Genomic DNA, 20,485 nt, shown 5'->3' on the forward strand with positions numbered 1-20,485 from the left:
ATCTTCCTGCATACGTGGCTGCAGAAATAAAAGCACATAATTTCGTGGTTTCAGCATAAACAATTTCTTGTTTCTTTTGATTTGGAAGTTTCAGTCAGACATTAAATGAAATGTTACAAACTCGTGCACTTGAAGTGCTGACGGCATCGAGAAGACCGAGAGCTCGGACTTTGCGTGGACTTCAGAGTTCTCAGTAATTTGGATGAGATGACGTTCTGAGATGGAAAACACGGTCGAGATCAGTTCGAGTTTGTGGGCTGGATATTTGGAGCTCATCTTACCTTGAACAGGTGATGTCTCTGCTCCTCTGACATCATCAGCTGGTGACTGTCCGTCACCATGGCGTCCATGTCCATCAGCCAATCCCAGAGCTCCTGGTACTCAGCCTCAAACTCCTGCAGACTGAAGACAGTGAGGCAGATTACTGAGGTGAATTATTGTTCTAATTCAATTTTCTTTTCTTCTGTGATTCATATTGTGTTTCCAACGTGTGCTGCTTTCTGTTATTGTTTCTTGTAATATTGTTTTGTCCTGCGGCGGTGAGAGACGTATGCGTCTTGTTATGTTGATAAGGAATGAAGCTGAAAATGCAAACTGGAATGAGGGAGAGAGACGCCGAGAGAGAAAGCAGACAGGAAACCTGAACTAAAATCTTCTCACCTGTGAGCTGACTAAATTAAATGTCAGGTGGACACATGGCTCAGTCCAGCTTTCTTATTTTTGTCCTCTGAAAGACAAAATAAATTCCACAAAACATTTCAGCCGGTTTTATTTTCAACTGCGAGGTGTTCAGGTGAGCCGTGCCGACAGGTGACTCCCTGACTGCACAGGTGTTGCATCATCAGCGCTACCAGGACCCACAGCAGGACACAAAACAAGCCGCACTTCACTGCCCCTCGTGAGTTTATTCACCTTTTCAGGCGTCACAAAGAGCTCGTGGACACGTGCTTCACGTGGTTACGTTTAGGAGGAGACTGGTTTCACACGGGACGCGGACTCGTCGTGTGTGTGACCTCCCACTTTGACAGAGCAGACTCACACGCCACCACGTCGCCAGCAAAAGTGACACGAGGGCTTTGACGCTTCATCAACACAACACGTTCATCAACACATTCCCTTTTGTCGTACAGAAGAGGAATGCAATAAACGATGACACGATGACAAGCGAAGAGGACGAGTTTCTCATCGTGTGAAGGCAGCTTTAAACATGACGCTTTAAGGCACTGATTTACAGCTTTTCATAAACTTTCCACGGTCAGCAGGTGTGATTGCACCGTGACACCGTCACCGACACCGCACTTGGACGTGGACTTTAAAGAGACCTGAGTCAGCTGGGGTCTTTGGGCCGCACTTCTTCATCTCTTTTCACCTCCTCCTCATCCAGCGTTCAGCTCCTCGAACTCGTCTTTCCCTCCACATCCCTCCTCCAGCCTCCCTGCCTCAGTCCTCCCACTCTCACCCGCCCCTCCTCCCACTCTCACCCGCCCCTCCTCCCTTATCCTCTCACCCGCCCCTCGACACAGGCTCACATCAAATATTTATGCTGCTGGAACAGGAGCCGATTGCTCAAACACACGCATTACTGTCAGCCGTTTTGTTAAGGTGTGTGTGTGTGTGTGTGTGTGTGTGTGTATTATTTATATATTCGGTGGTTGTCGGTCTCGGCGGGGATCGCCAACATGTTTCTCAACATTAGCAGTGAAATTGTTTGGGATTCTCTGGCCTCCGACCGCAACAGTTTGACAGCTCTGTCAGGCCCGTCGCGTTGCCACGACAACACACACACACAAACACACTCTCCAACACCAGCTGAGACGAGAACACTCGTGAAAACAATGAAATGCATGAAACAAGGGGAACACACACCGGCTGACACGTAAACACACACACACTGAAACCTGATGCGCAGACAAAGTGGAGAAACTATGAATGCAGGTGCAGAAACACGAGACAAAGGCAGAAGAGAATAACTACGTCCATCTCTGCCTGTCACTCTGACCACAGAAAACACTTCCACTCGGCGAAATGTCCCCACTGAACAAAATATCAGTTCCCCTTCAAAATAAATGCTCATCCTCCAAAACCCTTTTCACCAAAAATGTCCTCCACTTGAGAAACTTTGACATGTCTTCACTGCATGTCCTCCCTCTGCTTCCTGACTGTTTTATCTCTGCCTCTTAACTTCGTCTTCTTCTCGTCAGCTACACTCGATCTTCCCACCTGCTCCTCCTCCTCCTCCTCCTCTCCTCCATCTTTTTCTTCCCATCTCTTCCCTCCACTGTGAGCGATTCTCGATAAAATAAAAGCTAAACAGAGGAAAGCGAAGGAAGCGAGCTCTGCTTCCTTCCCTCGAGGCGGCGTTCCTCATTATGCGTCGAGCACAGCGGCCCTTTACTGACTCAGACAGATGAAGCTGATACAACACTCGCACAGATTGTTTTCTCTTGTCGTTTTCCGCTCCCACCCTCCTCCCCCCTCCTCCCCCCGGTTCCCGTCTTGTTCTCACACTAACGTTAACTAAACGCTTTGTAAAACAGGATCTCTCAGGGGGTTGGAAGACGAGAAAACAGACAAACCGGGGAGGAAGGAGCGACGTGGTGGCACTGCGGGGCTGCGTTCGACACCGGGACAGTTACAGAGCGTTTGAAGTGTCAGCTTCGCTTCCTGTCACGCGGAGCTGACGGGGCGCGTGGGAGTGTTACGGAGAGCCGTTCTGACACTCAGTCATTTGAGGAAATTTGAAGTACAGGAATCTATTTTTCATTTGTAACTTGTCATAATTCCAGTCAACGCTGAATGTAATAAAATGCAGCAGGTATCATGTGAATGTGAAATTAAAAAAACATGCTGGTGTCGACAGAATTGAGGTTTTAATTGCACGGAATGTATTCAAAGTGCAGGTACTGAGCCGTTAGTCTGAACTCCAGCGGGGTTTGGGTCTCAGTCCAGAGCCGAGGAGAAGCTCTCAGTCAGACCGAGGACGACCTGTCAGCTTCACACCTGAACGTGTCACGTAACAGCAGACTGAAAATCAGCACTTCACCTACTTTTCTCTGGTTTGAACGTCTGCTGCACATCTGATGATGATGATGTATACAGCCTGCAGAATGGGGCGGAGTCAAAGCGTTAGCCCTGTTCGCCTGATTTGTTTTAGCTGAAGGTTTTGGAGGGGATTAACATCGTCATTATATTTCCGTTGTAGCAGCCCAGCTAGCTGTCTAATGTGTGGGCGAGGGAAAACTAACAATGATATGAAAACACTTCAGTTATATCCACATATATGCTATATAGACATGTAGACAAAAGTATTGGGACAGCTGCCCATCACACCAACAGGGACTTTAATGACGTCTCATTGTAAACACACAGACAGCTTTGCAGCTCTAACAGCTTCCACTCTTCTGTGAAGGCTTTCCACAACATGTTGGAGTGTTTCTGTGGGAATTTGTGCCCATTCATGCAGTAGAGCATTTGTGAGGTCACACACTGATGTTGGACCAAAAGGCCTGGCTCACAATCTCCGTTCCAGTTCATCCCAAAGGTGTTGGATGGGGTTGAGGTCAGGACTCTGTGTGGGACAGTCAAGTTCTTCCACACCAAACTCATCCAACCATGTCTTTATGGAGCTTTGCTTTGTGCACTGGGGCACAGTCATGCTGGAATAGAAAAGGGCCTTCAACAAACTGTTGCCACAAAGTTGGAAGCATAGCATTGTCCAAAATGTCCTGGTATGCTGAAGCATTAAGATTTCTCTTCACTGGATGTCAGGGGCCGAGCCCAAACCCTGAGGAACGGCCCCATAGACGGGGGGGCCCAATTAACTTCCTCCGTTCTGAATTCTCCGGCTGTCAGGACTGTTTGCTGTTGGTCAAAGTTGAACTTTACTTTACGTCACCTTCAAACTCATTTTTTAAGAACAATCTGGTTTTAGGACAGACGTCTCCGTCTTAAGTGTAAACTGTTGGTTAAAACACACGCAGCGTCTTGAACGGAGGGACGTTCCATCATCCTCCAACTCCCTCTCTTCATCACTTCCTCACACTCGGTTTCCTCCCTCTCTGCTGCCTGCTGCTGCGACGACGATAGCAGCTGTAACCAATGTCTCTAATTCATCATCCACCATACAGCAGAAAGAAGAGGGGGAGGAAGAGGGGAGGAGGGGAGAGGAAGCAAACTCAGGGAGAAGGAGAGAAAACAAGGAAAAAGGGAAGGGGACAACAGAGAGAAGACAGAAGGAAAGAAATGAAAGCGACGAAGGGAAGGTGGGAGCGAGGAGGGAAGGTGAGGATTACGAGGAAGAGGAGGGAAGGACAGGAGAGGGGGATGAAGTGATAGAGTGAAAGGTTGAATGAGTCATATTGGCAGCCGTCACCTTTCAGTCAGAGACTCTGCTGGATTTATGAGGTGATTCGCTGGCACTCGTCTTGTCTAATGGATTCATCCTACAGAGGAGTGAAAGAGGAGGACAGCGAATGGCAGCACAGCGTCTCCTGCTGTCCGCCGCTCACTCGTTCACTCGCTCACTCGTTCATTCACTGGCCTCAGTCCGTTCACGCATTTCTGCTTCTTCTCACTCGTTCGCTGCCGTTCGTTTAGCCTTTCAGCGATATATAAATTTAAAGAGCAATGTTTTATTTCGTCTTTTTGACCTTCATTTAGTATTGAGATATTTTGTGTGAGATCAGTAAATAATTCAGTCTGACCTTCATTTTCTCCACAACTGAACCAAAACCAGAAATCTCAACTGAGCTGAACTCACAACAACGAAAGAAAAACACACAACATCCAATTAATGCAAACCTCAGCACACACACACACACACACAAATGTAAATCTGATGAGAAGCAGCTATTATATGAATAACCAATTAGTGTCCAAGGCGACCAGTGTAAATTACTGAAACATTACACTGCAGAGGAGTGAAAAACAAACAAAATGAGCGTTCCCTTTCCATGCCGGGTGTGTGTGTGTGTGTGTGTGTGTGTGTGTGTGCTGAGGACATGCCACATCCTTCATGTGAGTGTGACGACAAACACCAACAAAGTCTGCAGAACAAAACATACTACAGACTCAGACGGAGCAATTTAAGCGTCGTTTTTCATTTGCATACACACATCACCGTGCATGTTTACTTTGTGTGTGTGTGCATGTGTGTGTGTGTGTGCACGCCCTGTGTGTGAGTGATAACTGCAGAGGGAGGCTCCTCAAAGCTGTGGATGAAACGCCGACAGGCAGCGTGACCAAAGACGCCGCTCGCCGAGCTGAGCCTGGCCTCACCAGATTACTGCTGTTAACACTCAAACTCTGCGTGTGTGTGATTCAGCTGCGTGTGTGTGTCACATGTCGTTGTGTCTCGCTCTCGTTTCCCTCTTCCTCCTCCTCTGTGGGAGTCTTCCTCAGAGAATAATCACTTGTCGTTTTTTGTCTCCTCTCTTGTATCGTCTGTTCGCCTGCTCTGACGTGGACGCTTGGCGAGATGAGCGCCATGTTTTTCACACCTTCACAGCCCCACACAAGCTGCCCAGTGCAGCCACTCGCTCAGGGCGAGGGAGAGGCAACATTCAGCCTGCAGTTCCCGAGATCGAGCCATCAACCCTCCACTTGCTAAGCCTACTGGCTTAAAGGAAGAGTTCACCCAAAAATGACATTTCAGTCACCTGAGCACTGCGCTGATGGAAAGTCGGGTCCACAATACATTTCAGGAGCTCCACAGCGTCAGATAAGATCTATCTGGAGGCTTGTGCTAGCAGCACGTATTGGAGGTCATCCACCCACTTCAGGCGGGTGGGTTCAAGCAGGTTGTACGCAACACTTTCAGCTTAGCAGCTACGGCTAAGATTTGGGCTTATAAATGAAGTCTTTTCAAATCAGTTTGGAATCTCTGGACTTCTGCAGCCGTGGATCACGACGGATGAGCTGTGCGGATTATTTTATGTTTTATTTGGAGTGTTTTTGATTCCTGGTTGTGTTCTTGGGTTGTTGTTGTGGTGCTGATGAATACATCTTTATGAGAATCACAAAGCCTGAACGTGTGCAGGAGCTAACAGGAAGTCAGCCAACTCGAACACACCAGTTTCATGACTGTCACACGCTGTCATACATCACATACTGGTAGCTTATCCTGTCCTCCTCCGTCGTGTGCTCACCTGTTGTTCCTGGCCAGCTGGCTGCAGTGCCTCCTGCTGGTGGTGGAGGGGTACTGCAGGCAGCTCAGTTTGATCGCCATCTGCTCCAGGGCAGCTCGCTGGGCTTCACACTGACTGGAGATCAGCTCGGCCTGGCAGACAGAGAGAGAGCAGGGAAAAGACGCATCAGTTACACGTTGTGGCTGTTATGATCTCGACAGAAAAGGTGACTGAGTTCTTGTATTTTGCTCCAACAATCAGTAGCTGCCGCAGTAGCTGAAGGGTGTTTTTGGAAGCAGACATGAGACAAAAAGTTTAATTTCTGCAAAAGAAATATAATCATCAAGTAACAAGCCTTTAGGCTAACCTGAAGTCCAGTCATCCCTTTGTTTCATAAAGAAATGCTCTTCCTTGTGTTGAACACTGAATACGGACACAAAACCAAGCTGTGTGGTTACAAGGCGTAATGAACAGTGCAGCCTTTAGGGGGCGCCAACAGCAACATGGAGAAGAATATAAATTCATCAATGATAAAACTTCATGTCATGCATTGAGTTTGTTGCCACCGGAGGAGAAGAATCAAACCTTACTGTGAAGAGCAAAACCTCCGTAAGACGTGTGTGTGTGTGTGTGTGTGTGTGTGTGTGTGTGTGTGTGTGTGTGTGTGTGTGTGTGGGATCATGTTCCTCTGAGTGTGATTAGCTGTTTATTGCAGATGAATGAGATCCGGCTGTGCCACATTTTGACGGACGTGCCCTTTAAAGCCCCGTGTGCGGCCAACAAGCCACTCGAAACACACTCCATGCTTATCCTGTGCTCTCATCTCGGCTCACACACACACACACACACACTCATATGTACATGTACATGCATATAAATGCATATACTCTGATTTCTCCCTCACACACACACACAAATTACCCATAAAACAACACACGCACCCACACACACACACTCCTCACTGTAACACAAATTACCCATAAAACAACACACACACACACACACACATTTAGCATGAATTGCTTTATTCTGGCACACACACACAGACACACACACACACGCACACCATCAAGCCTGCACAAATGTTCCCATAAAGCCACACACACACAAATCGACCTTGAATTGCTCCACACACAAAAAAAATAAACATATACACCACACACACACACACACAGCCAGTCGTATCCAGACACAATCACAGCGAGGCACTCAACGCGCCGCTCACATGTAATTGCATACAAACTATATGGAGATGAGGCTTCAATTGAACCAATGAAGGCAGAGTGAGTGTGTACAAACAGCGACACACACACACACGGCCGCCTGCTTTTTCCTCATTTGGTAACAATCTGAATAAAGTGTCGTTGCGTCGCGTTCGCCGTCCGATCTACTTAGCGGACTCGGCGGAAGGATCTGGAAAGGTCATCCAATCTGTGGAAGGCAGAGCGGCTCAATCAGGGAGCTAATAAACAAACAGGCAATACACAATCAACAGCCTGTGTGTGAGTGTGTGAGGGTGTGTGTGACCGCGTTTGGTTTGTGCGTGCTGCTATTACAGAAATGAAACTAACTGGAAGCTCTCAGAGAAATTTCTTCTCACTTTGTCTAAATGTGTCTCCACTTCCATTCATTACTGCTCGCCGCGTCTCCCTTGGCTGCGTTTGCAGGCTGTTTGCTGCCTGGTTAGTCGGTCAGTGAGTCGGTAAATCAGTCGAGTTGTTCATTAGCTGCTTAGATTGTTCTTTTCTTTGCTAATTTGTTCCATCATGCAGCTTATGGCTCTGAATGTGGGCCCAGAATTACATTTAGAAATCCTCACTTTTACAAGTAAAGAAACGTCTTTGTCAAAAGTGGAATAGAGACGAGCAGCACGCCACGAGGCAGGAGCGACCTTTACGACGGCCGTCAGGCAATCAGATGATTGATCGCATGTGTGCTCAAAGAGGGACAACCAATCAGACTGGAGGATTTAACCCTTGCCCCGGTGTTCATCTTTTAGCGAAATCTTAACATTTTGCCAGGTGGTTTTCTCCAAGTCATGGGTCCCTGCTGGGAGACGCCGCTCCCTCCAGGTTCTGGGTTTCACACGGAGCTTGAGACGGACGGACGGACTGGTGCGGCGTCCAAGAGGCACAGATGAGCCCATCCACATCAACGGGATGGCCATCGAGCATGTCTCCAGCTTCACGTCCCTGGGGACCCACATCTCGGAGGACCTGTCCTGGACCACCCACACCTCCAGCGCCTCTTCTTCCTGAGGACACTGAAGAGGAACCACGTGTCTTCAGCCATCCTGGTGAACTTGTGTGATCGAGAGCATCCTAACAAACTGTGTCACAGTCTGGTGTGGAAGCTGCTCTATCGCAGAGCACAAAGCACTGCAGCGGCTGGTGAAAACGCATCGCAGGAACTCCACTTGTTCACAGTATCCAGTCTGTAAGTCACCTGTAAATTATTCCCATAATACACCATGTACATACTCATAACTTATTTATTATATCTGCACTTGCTGCTTGTTGCACTTCTGGTTAGATGCTAAACTGCATTTCGCTGCTCTGTACCTGTACATGTGTAATGACAATAAAGCTGACTCTAATCTAATCTAATCTTATTTTCAATTTGAAATTTCATTGTAGATGAACAACGAGAAGTCTTTGTTGACAGAACTTTATAAACTTTACTAATCATAAATGTGAATTAGTCACAGCAACATGAACCCCAGCCTGTCAGTTCAGCTGTTCTGAAGCAAGTAAACCAATGCAGTCTTATGGTTGTAATTGGCTTTTTCATACCTAACAGCTGACTAAAGCCTTAATAAAACACATACACATGCATGTGCACACACGCACGCGCGCACACACACACACACAGTGAAGCAATTTCCCTGGATGCCTTGAGGACACAGAACTGGCATGCAGTGTCTGTTTAAAACATGCACACACACACACACACACACACACACACACAGATGGAGCCATGAGTCTAGTTTGAAGAGAAATAATTTCTGACAGAAATCCTTGAAGATCCTTCAGACTGGGAAGCAGCCCAACTCATCACTCTGTGTGTGTGTGTGTGTGTGTGTGTGTGTGCTGCTCATTGTGCTGCTCTGCCTGCTGAACTGTAAAATGGATCAAAACAAAAGTAAAAATGTACATACATCTCTGTGAGCTACCGCCACGCGTCTGACACACACACACAGACTCAGTCAAGCAAGCAGTGTTAGTGTAATGTGTGTGTGTGTGTGTGTGTGTGTGTAAACCTTTTCCAGTGAAACAACAGTGAAACAAAGTGGTTGTTGGTTGGATTTCCACACGTCTTCATCCTGTGTCTCACTGGATTATCATTTTGTCTGAGATGTGAGATTTTCTATCTGAGTTCTGCTAAGAGGCAGCAGTTCAGTATGGGAGCACATGTGAGATCTGGTCCCAATGTGGCCTTCAGGTCCTGAGTTCAGCTGCTGAATGATGGACAGGAAACATCAGGATGTGACAGTCAAGCTGACCTTTGACCTTCTGGATAGAAAATCATTTCATCCTGTTAGACATTTGGGTGAGTTTTGGCTACAAACGCGTTTTGTGAGCTCAGTGACCTTCGGCCACCAAATTCTCTTCAGTTCATCTTTGAGTCCAGGAGGACATTTGGGCCAAAGCTGAAGAAATTCCCTCAAGACGTCCTGAGATATCAGGTTCACAAGCCAAAGGCATAACACCAGAGGCATGAGAGAGGAAAATACTTTCATTTGTGTGTGTGTGTGTGTGTGTGTGATTTCAAATGGAACAGCTGAGTCCAGTGTTTCCACTCTTGTCTTTAACGCTGCTAACAGACACAAAAATCAATAAGAATCTGCCTCATTTGATGAATATGTAGACATCCCCTGACACACACACACACACACACACACACACATGCTGTGTGTGTTGCACTTCAATGTGCAGAATCAAGTCATTTTGGGGTTTTTGTTTACATGTCAGGGCCAGTTTACACCCTGACCAGCACATCTCCCTCAAGATGTGTGTGTGTGTGTGTGTGTGTGTACAATGCATGCTTTCATGTTTTAAAAATATATGTATGTGTGTGCGTTGAAAATGTGTGAAAATACGCCTCAACACCCAGTGTGTCCAAATGTGCTTCTCTTTCTGTGCGTGTGTGCATCAGTGCGTGTGTGTGTGTGTGTGTGTGTGTGTGTGTGTGTGTGTGTCTCCTGGGGTTTTCCCGGGGCTAATAACTGACAATCAAACAGTGGTGCTCGGGCCGAGAGCTGAGCGGCTGCAGCGTACAGACAAACTGCAAGGTTCAAGTCACACAGTCTGCTCTTTGATGTGATTCGTTAAAAACAACCACCAGCTAAAGTTAATGCACAGATCAGTCAGCTGATCAGTCACATGACATGTAACGCCGCATTAGTTCTACAGACAGGGACGGCGTGTTCGCTCGTCACGTCGCTGCCTCCCGCCTGCCTGTGAGGATGATGGAGCGTCCAGCAGAGCCTGCAGTGTTGCCTCGGTTTCGTCTTCGTCCCGGCAGGAACGTCTTGACGCCACGAGTCCCGTGAGTCAGCTCTGACGTGTTGCAGCGATCCAAGATGTCTGCCGGTTTTGTCATCAAAATGAGTTTCACACAAAGTTTTACTGTGTCCACACTGAAGTCAATACAGAAGAGCCTGCAGTGTTTCTGCTGTCCAGCAGGGGGCGACTCCACTGCTTTCAAACAGAAGTCTGATAGCATGTGAGCTTATGAGAACACGAGCCGACTTCTCAGTGGATTTGGGACCTCAGCGATCAGTTTCCTGATGAGTTTATGGTCTCAGATCTTCTTCACTACAGCATGAGGTTCCGTCTGTAAATTGTTCTCCCATTTAGAGCCAAACAGACGAGAGCAGGGGATGCTTTCGATCAGGGCTACCATGTGACTGACGAGACCACATTGTGTCTTTAGGTTCTCACTCAGACCCAGTCAGGATGTTCTCCTGGCAGTGTTGTTGTCAACCACCTGGTCAGGTTAGATTCACTGTTTGTTACTGACTGTGAATCTGTTAGCGTCACGTTAGCTTCCTGGCTCTCAGCTGAGTGGAGCAGAAGCATCTCCTGCTGCCAAATCGGATCTGAGGTTTGAACTACTCACTGGAGTACAGAACTACGTTTCCATTGCACCTTATGGGATGGGACTGATGGCTCCAGGTGTTAGTCAAACCCTCAGGTGTGATAGTAAACCGTGTGAAAATATAAACTGACAGAATTTCTCTTTGGGAAGAGACCAAAGACAAAGATGGCATCAGCATTACGACTGGACCCCCTGCAGCCAATCAGAATCCAGTATCCACCCAGACCACAAGATAATAAACTTAAACTGAAAGCTGACTTTTAGAAACAGAACAAAATCAAACAAAAAGAAGGTTTTTATCGGTGAGACATCAAAGAGTTTGTCTTTTGAATTCACACTTGACATTAATTTCTTGAGGTGTCTGTGTGTGTGTGTGAGTGTGTGTGTGTGTCATGGATCAATACTGGAGGTGAGATATTCCAATAACAGGGTGTTTTTGTCTTGATAGAGCGAGCAGTGGGTAATGATATCGGATCAATAATGGATATGAAAAGGCTGCATCCAGCTGCCAGCAAACACACACACACACACACACACACACCTGTGTGTGTCGATACTGTAATACAGTTTGATTGGTGTGAACGAATGCTCCGCTTTCATCTTTGAGAACAGAATAAATAATTGCACACACACACACACACACACACACACACACACACAGAGTCACACAGAGGCAGCAGGGTACAAACACAAATGTACTGTTCATGATACTGAACATTTGCAACACAGTACAATGTGTGTGTGTGTGTGTGTGTGTGTGTCTTGTCTGCTGGCCTGTTGTGGCCAGATGTTTCCACTGAGGCTTTCATCTGAAGCTAAAATCAACTCAAACCTCCACCTCTCTCTCCTTCTCCTCCTCCTCTTCCTCCTCCCTCTCTTCCGCCTCTTCCGCCTCTTCCTCCTCCTCCTCCCTCTCCTTCTCCTCCTCCCTCTCCTCCTTCTCCTCTTCCTCCTCGTCCTCCTCTTCCTCATCTTCCTCCTCCTTCTCCTCCTCTTTCTCTTCCTTCTCCCCTTCCTCCTCCTCCTCTTTCTCTTCCTCCTCCTCTACTCCTCCAACCATCGATGCTAAAGGAAAAAGCGGGACAGACACTGAGTCTGGAGGACGACAGTGTGACAGCCTGTGTTGTCCCTGTCCGTCCCTCACTGTCCTAAGTGCGCCTCACTGCACTGTGACTCAGTGACCATCTGAATGGACAGAAGTCACGTAGTCTGGTTCTGGCAGGTCTGTTCTGTGACGATGCTGATTTGTCCCCGTTTGGACCTGTTCAGACCTCAACTCGCCATAAAACTCCCACAATCCCCTGTGATCGTTTCGACATCACCTCTTTCTCGTCTTCCTCGTCTTTCTCACCGAGATCAGACATTTTTATGTTGATTAATTACTTCCTAATTAGTGTGCGTGTTAATTAGCATAGTGACTAATGTTAATTAGCTGTATTAATGGGCGCTGCTGTAACACCTGCCCCCAGCATCGAGCTCCGCCGCCTGCCGGACATCTTCATCCCAGACTCCGCTCAGCTTCCTCACTCCGGGTGAGCTTCCACTGAAAACGTGTTCGGCATCGCTGATGTCAGGAAGCTGATCTGATCGCTGAGCTTCTACAGGAAGTGATGAAAACAGGACTCAATTTGAAGTATGAATTTGACATTTCATGTATTAAAGCTGTTTTATTCAGCAAACGCAGTCCATTGTTGGGAGAGACTCTTACTGTCGTCGTTTTAGTGCTACTCAGATGTGGCAAAAGGTTTATTGTTGTTGCTCCTTAAAAGCTTTTCTTCTCCTCTGAAGACTGCGATCTTCTTAGCTAACAGAGCAGATGTTTTCCTCAGGACTTCAGGAGGCTTTCCAGTCTTCAGGTATTATGAGGTAAAACCTGATTTTCACTGCAGTCTTTACACTCCGGGCTTCTTCTCCACACGATAAATGAGCAGCTCGGTGCTCCGTCACAGCCTGAAGGAGTCGACGGTTCAGAGATGTCGACTTGCTCAAAGGCACTTCGACTGCCAGTCGCCGTTTCCCCACGACAGACGAAATATTTCTGTTTGCTGACCTTTTTAGTTTGAGAGTCAGCAACATCTTAAACACACACGCACACACACGCACACACACACAGATCCTCAGCACATCTGTGTGTGAAATTAGCTGATCTCCCAGCATGCTCTAGTGATCAGATCAGAAGAATCAGAATTCTTTATTTGTCACATGTGGATGTGCATCCACAGTGAAATGAAAAAAACAACACTCCTTTTAACAACTGTGCAAAAATACAAGAGAATAGAATAAAATAAAAAATAAAGAATGAAGAATAAAAATATAAAAATAAAGTAAAGATAGAGATCTAATGCAGTCTGATTAGTCTGATGCAGACAAAACACTATATAAAACACTATTAAGAAAAACGTCAAGCCGCCCAAAGAGAGAGCACAGAGAAAATGATGATCACCTGGAAAATCAATAACATCTCTCCAGTGCGCTCACACACACACTCACACACACACACTCATACACACACAGCGACAGAACGGTTCAGTTTATTGGTTAAAGACACAGCAGCATGCAGGTGGGAGCGTCTCTGATTGGCTCAGAGAAGCTGAATGACACACAAGGTCAGGCTCACTTTATTCTGTTCTACTGTTTCTACTCGTCCGAACCCTCACACACACTCAATCAAACACACGTCAGACAGGAGACGTTCAGATGGACGACACGGAAATAAAATAAAATAATAAAAATGGCAATAAAATAATCAGACTAAAAAGGGCAAATATTCAGCGAGAAGAGAAGAAGAAACAGTGGAGGAGGAAGGACAGAAAACATTAAAAGTCTCCAGCAGTGAGTTTAGTCATTTATTTAGTGTTTATCTTCCTCTGTCAAATCATCTGAGTATCATCTAAACGCTGTAGAAAAGGTGGAGTACGTGATCGCTTTCATAGAAAACACACACACACACACACACACACACACACACACCAGCTTTACTGTTTCATTAACTTTGCTCCTGTGATAAATAACTTGAAGCGTTCAGGTAAGATTCAATTTCTCTGCATCTCGTCACTTTCCGACCCTGCTCTGTGTGTGTGTGTGTGTGTGTGTGTGTGTGTGTGTCTGGGATGGGTGCTCGCAAAGTGTGTGTGTTTTAACAAAGTGGGCATTTGTTAAGGTTTCACACATTTCTAACCCAACTAAAAAAAAGGAGCTTTAATTTCAGTTGTGGCGTTCAGTTGACTGGAGACTACATTTCCCATGAGCACCACCGCCGTGTGTCACGAAGGTCTCGATGTGGACATTTTTGAAATGTGAAGATGATATGAAGTCACAAGACGATTGTGGGGGACAAGTGGAAAGTGAGGACATGTTCAGAAAGCATCCTGTGGACTGTGAAAGAATTTCTGAACATTGAGAATATCCATCCATCCATCCAGTTTCTATACCGCTTACCCGTCAGGGTCGCGGGGGAGCTGGAGCCTATCCCAGCTGACGAGAGGTGGACGAGAGGCGGACTGGTCGCCAGTCAATCGCAGGATCGCAGGACACACAAAGACAGACAACCACACACTCTCACACTCACACCTAGGGGCAATTAACCTAATGTGCATGTCTTTGGTATTGCGGGAGGAAGCTGGAGAACCCGGAGAAAACCCACACAGAAGGGCCCAGACCAGGATCCGAACCTGGAACCCTCTTGCTATGAGGCGACAGTGCAGACCACTGCACCACCGTGCTGTGTCCGCTTCTCACTTACAGCCAGTCACTGCAGGCGTCCTTTGATTCAACATGACAACGTGTGATTGGCCCACCACATTAACACGACTTGGCTGGCAGTGCAGCCACCAAAACATATGAAAGGTATGAAATGAAGTACTCTGTTAGTATCAGTATCACTTCAAGGTACTGGTATTTGTGCTGGTGTCGTCACCTTTCAAACGACAGCCGTCCCTGCTGCTGGCACACACACGTGTGTGTTACATGCCCCAAACAAACCAAAGGACAAAGAAACAGAAAAACGAGTCGACAGAATTCACACAGCTGAACATCCTTTCTCCCGTTTTCTCCTCCGTCATCCCTCCGTCCGTCAGGTAGAGTGACCTTGTATTTCATTTACTGATAATTACATGGATTTATTCCACAGAGAGGCTTTAATTAGAAAGCTAGAAATATTGATTGCCTCCATCATCTCCCTCCCTCCTACAGTCACCCCTCCCTCCATCCCTCCCTCCATCTATCCGTCTGTCCGTCCGTCCATCCATCCCTCCATCCGCCCGCAAACTGTTTGAGAATCTGTTTGTAGACAGACGCAGACTCTTATCTCCTTTGTTTTCATAGTTAAATATACTTAATTAATTTTTCTACAAGTAAAAAGTTTCAGCCAAGTGACGAGAGGAGAGAACTGATCTCATGTGGAAGCTGAAGTCTGAGACGGTGAAGCAGCTTAATCAAACCGCAAATACGTTTGTAGGTCCAGTTAGCGTCTCATTATTTGGCACGACGGGGTGAAGGCTGGACTGACGTTCATCAGGTGGACAAAAACACACCAACGACGCAACAACAATGTTGATGATCAGATGAGCCGAGCGCTCGTCACGTTTACGTTTGCTAGCAGCCAACATTATGTAGCCAGCAAACATTCTGACTTCAGAAACGACAGTCACCCCGCAAACACATACTGATCATTAATTAGCGAGCTGGTAATTCATCACATCCTGTCACTGTCACAAGCGCAGTGTGGGAACGGAGGGCAGGAGGGACAAAGAAACCCGAACGAGGGACGACTGAGTCAACGTTCAGCTGAGCTAACAGGCTTGCTGACTTTATTTTCTGCTGGCCGAAGCAGAAAGAAGCTGCTCAGTTTTTTTTCTTTTTTTTTTCTTTTTTTTTTGATGTTTGATTAATTATTTTGGTGCCAATCCATTTCTGCTTCCCTCCATATTTAATTAAAATATCATTTTAAAACATAATTAAGTTTTTAATCCAACTGCGAGTGAATCTCCAGCAAAGCAAAGACGACTTCCTCCCGCTCTCTTTTCTTTCCTCTGTCTCACTCTATCGGCAAATTGGAAGCTGCCTGCAGGCTCATCAGAACACACACACACACACACACACACACACACACACACACACACACACACACACACACACACAGGTAAGCAGTGAACCTTTGAGCTGCTATAGAAGTGAAATTGTTGTGATTTCTTCCACAGTGTGTATACCCTTCATGACCTGAGCTGTATGTGTGTGTGTGTGTGTGTGTGTGTGTGTGTGTATGTGTAAACACCCAGCGTGTGGCCTGGTGGCTGCTGATGGCCGAGCTAATTATGCATGAAATCAAATATGATTTAAAAAAACAACTTCACAAGAAATTCTTCCTATGCTACGACACACACACACACACACACACACACACACACGCTCAGCAGGACAGAGAGGCAGATGATGGGGATGATTGAGTGTGTGTGTGTGTGTGTTGGTGTGCAGAGGTGGAAGCGTAACAACAAAAGCTGAGCTGTGTGGGTTCGTATTGGCTCTCGTTCTAACGGAAGCTGTGGCTGCAGGAACGAGACCGCGAGGCCAACCTGCTGAAAGGTGAGGCGTGTTCTGTTTCACCCGTGACCTCACCCACCCACCAGTGATGTCACAGCGCCCTGCGGTACACCTGGACTTCACTGCAGCCAGATGACAAGTTTACGGGTTATCAGAGTGTGTTAAGGTGTTTCTTATTTTGAAAGTCGTCTTGTGACACTCGCGGTTTGTCTGAAACACACGACTCGACGCCCGCACGAGTTCAGGTCATTAAAAATGCATGCGACTCCTCCAGAATCAAATTACCTTCGAGCCGACTCAAACTGTGTGGTCTCCAAAACAAGCAAATCAGACGTGGCATTTATTTACGTGGTGGGTGGTGGAGGAGAATTAAGATTTTGGGGGGTACATTACAGGTAATTAAGGTCCATTCTGCGTAATTATCAGCTATTAGATGTAATTTGACGGCAAGCGTCTGGGACTGAAATGAAACGTGTGACGTGACAGAGAGAGGAGAGCGACTATGTGGTCCTTCTTCTGTTTATTTGTTGTACTTATCTCTTTAAATCCACCTCCTCCACCTCCTCCACCTCCTCCTGCTCCTGCCTGCGTTTCCTCGCTCTGCTCAAGGACACCATTCCAGTTATTTCCAACATCAAAGATGGAACATAAATCAAAACTAACGTGTGACACTGCGGCTACTCAGCCTCCACTGACTGATACAGAGAGACGATGGAGAGGAGGAGGAGGAGGAGGGAAAACTGCAAAAATCTCAGTCTAATTTATCTGAAAACTGGTAAATTATTATTTGCACAGCCCAAATATTTCGACCAGATCTTCAAAAACCAACTTTTTTCAGGAACTTTTCAACAAAGACTGAAGAAAGTCGTGAGTCGCTCGACAACATTAAAGAAAAATGATTATTGAAAGGAATGTTTTGGAAATTATCTGACCGGCAGACTTTCACTTGTTCTCAGAAAAAGAGACTTTGGTGACTCAATTGTGACAAAAAAAAGACTTGATAATGTAAAGGAAAAGGAGGAAACTGGACATGGAGAAGGTGAGCGGGGATGATGAAGACGAGCACAGCAAAGACAGACACACTGAAAACTAAAGGATCCACACATAAGAGAACGACAGAAAGGAAAAGAAAGCGAGCCCGGCCGCAGTTTCTTTCTGACAGAAATGTTTTACAGCTGTTGGCATCTGCCACGATGTGCCACCATCGCCCCCGAGGGTCTTCTTCTCTGGATTATTATGGTTACCACAGCGACGGCGGCACACAACAGCTCCAAGGGGAATAAAATAAAGTAAACAGGCCTAAATTAGCAGGGGAGACCGTTAGCCCTCAGCTGGGAACAGATTCCCATCTTTTCACAGCCTCGTTAGTCAGGATGGAAAACCAGTTCGACCAGTGAGATCGCTCGGCTGGAACGAGCAGCTGCGGTAACGACGCCTGGGAGGGCGTTCGTCACGGCGACGACTGGCGTAAGACTCGCGATCCTACATGTCCCTCCAGAAGCCTGAACCACAGTGACTGACTCCATGATTTACACCTCATGGTAAAATCAGAATCCAAACGCAGACCCGGCACAGACATTGGCTGTGGTCCAGCCTCCTCCACGGGGGTCTGAGGTGACGTCACTCAGGTAATAAAAAGGTTGTTGTCTGTGGTTATTGTGAATGTACTTCTTGACAGATTCATGACGGACAGTGCTCGGATTCATCCTTCATCAATTTAGTTATTATAGAGTTATTGTTTTGTTATTGCGTTGTTTCAGTGATTATTCCCCACGATCACTGACCTTCTTGCCAATAACCAGATTGCCCCTAATAGTGCACAACAGTAGCACTCGCATTCAGGATATTTTGGCTCCACTTTCGTACCGTGGGAGACCCGTCGGCCATCTTTGTATGTGTGGTACGTTCGCAAACATAGTCGACCGAGATTGCACTTGTGAGAGGCGAACACACAACACCTGGATGGACTGAGAGTTTCAGAGTCAGTCTGTCAGACGGCCGAGGGCACTATTTGATATTTAATATTTAATACGCTCACCTAATCACGCTCAGACCTGGTGTGTGTGTGTGTGTGAGAGAGAGGGTGAAACAGAGTGTGTGCTGTCTCTCTGCCACTCTGTTTTTGGTCTTTTAATTACATAGAAGTGATTTATCATAATATTTCCGCGCCACTCTTCTCTTATTGGTCTCTTTCGTCTCACACTCCCTCTCGCTCTCTAACACAGCGAGTTTCTCTCTCTGCAGTAGCATCATCTAACTCCTCGGTCAAAGCGGAATAATTGTCAATGAATATTTAACAAGGTTTCAGATGGAGGGATAGACGCCGTCCTCCCTCCCTCCCTCCCTCCGTTGGCTCTCTGTGATCCTGGCGGAGGTTAGCGATACGCCGTGGTCAGTGGTGCGTTCAGCAGCCACTGGATTAGTGGAGGGGAGATGATGAAGTGCAGAATAAATACTAAATAAACACCCTCTGCTGTCGCTCCACATACAGTAACAGCACTTGGCGGCCATTTCTCATCGGCCATTTTGTGTCCTTCAAACCCCCCACCGCCACCACCCCATGTCCAGCCTTCACTGACTGGACTACGGGAGGAGGTCATGAAATTGTAATTAACCACCAGCGGCATTTGTAATATTTAATCCGCTGTTGATCTGCCGCAGTGTGGAAAGTTTAAAATATTCAGAGCGGCCTGGTGAGGAGAGGCTGAGCGTGTCAGAGCGATGGCAGGTTCAACCACAGCATCAGCAGCAGCCGGCTGAAGTGCCCTCGAGCAAGACACCGAGGGCGCGAAACAGAGAAACAGACGGGGACACTGACTCTCAAAGCTTCATCAGCTGATCTGGGATCTGATGTCTTATCAAGGTGCTATGACACGTTAGCTGATAAGTCTCCACCCGACATCCAGCAGACATCCAGGACAACACGATCATCCCAGCTCAGTTTCCTACAGGCTCAGCTGGTCTCTGGCTGTCTGCTGGTCAGCACGTGAACACTGGGTTCACCAGAGCTCGTTTAAAGCTCTGAAACGCAGCACACAGCATGTTTATACTGTGCATAAATTAAGTATAAAGTGGCATAAAGTGTATGTGACAGAAGTACCTGCACATGGTATTCATGTCATCCCCTCGCATGTTAATCTAAACTTACCAACTTTATTTTTACTATGAATGTTTATTGATTCACTTATGGGTCTCTCTGATTATTGATTAGTGATTGATAATCAATATTTTCTGACCTAATAAATTAGGCCATAGATTTCTTTCTTTGTGAAAAATAAAAACAAAACACAGAAACCCTCGGCAATCTGAATTTCACACCACAGTATGGAGCTCATTTAGCGGTCAAACTTCATTAACAGCCCCCATCCCCCGTCTCACCCCTCGTCTCCCCGTCTCCCCCACCTCCTCTCTCTCCGTCTCTCTCTCTCTCTCATTGTAATCAGCGGCCCTTACAGCCAATCTGCTGGCCATAAACCTGTCTGCAGCCTGATGATGTACGGCTCACAGAATTACCTTATCTGCCTCTGATTTACCGTGCCCCACAGGTAGAGAGACAAAAACAGCCTCCACACCTCCGCCACATCCATCCCTCCATCCCCTCACACATCCTGCTCTTCCCCTCGTTTCTTGTTTTTATCACTCTTCTGTCAGACCCTCCTGCGTTTCTTTCATCTTTGCTTCTCATATCTTGTATTATCTTTTCCTCCACACCTCCTTCGCTC

The 20,485-nt window shown here is 46.8% G+C and overlaps 1 protein-coding gene across 3 annotated transcripts in view; it reads right to left on the bottom strand.

Moving 5' to 3' along the window:
* akap6 (A kinase (PRKA) anchor protein 6) overlaps nucleotides 1–20,485 on the bottom strand; it is a 139,970-nt gene that overhangs the window by 61,126 nt on the left and 58,359 nt on the right. For all 3 annotated transcript variants that reach the window (XM_046412890.1, XM_046412891.1, XM_046412892.1), the window contains 2 exons: nucleotides 6,147–6,277; nucleotides 282–402 (listed from right to left, as the gene is read on the bottom strand). In XM_046412890.1, coding sequence (XP_046268846.1) covers nucleotides 282–402; nucleotides 6,147–6,277 — 252 coding nt within the window. The remainder of the gene's footprint in view (nucleotides 1–281; nucleotides 403–6,146; nucleotides 6,278–20,485) is intronic.

Source organism: Scatophagus argus, chromosome 15, assembly GCF_020382885.2.
Source record: "Scatophagus argus isolate fScaArg1 chromosome 15, fScaArg1.pri, whole genome shotgun sequence".
Taxonomy (NCBI): Eukaryota; Metazoa; Chordata; class Actinopteri; family Scatophagidae; genus Scatophagus; species Scatophagus argus.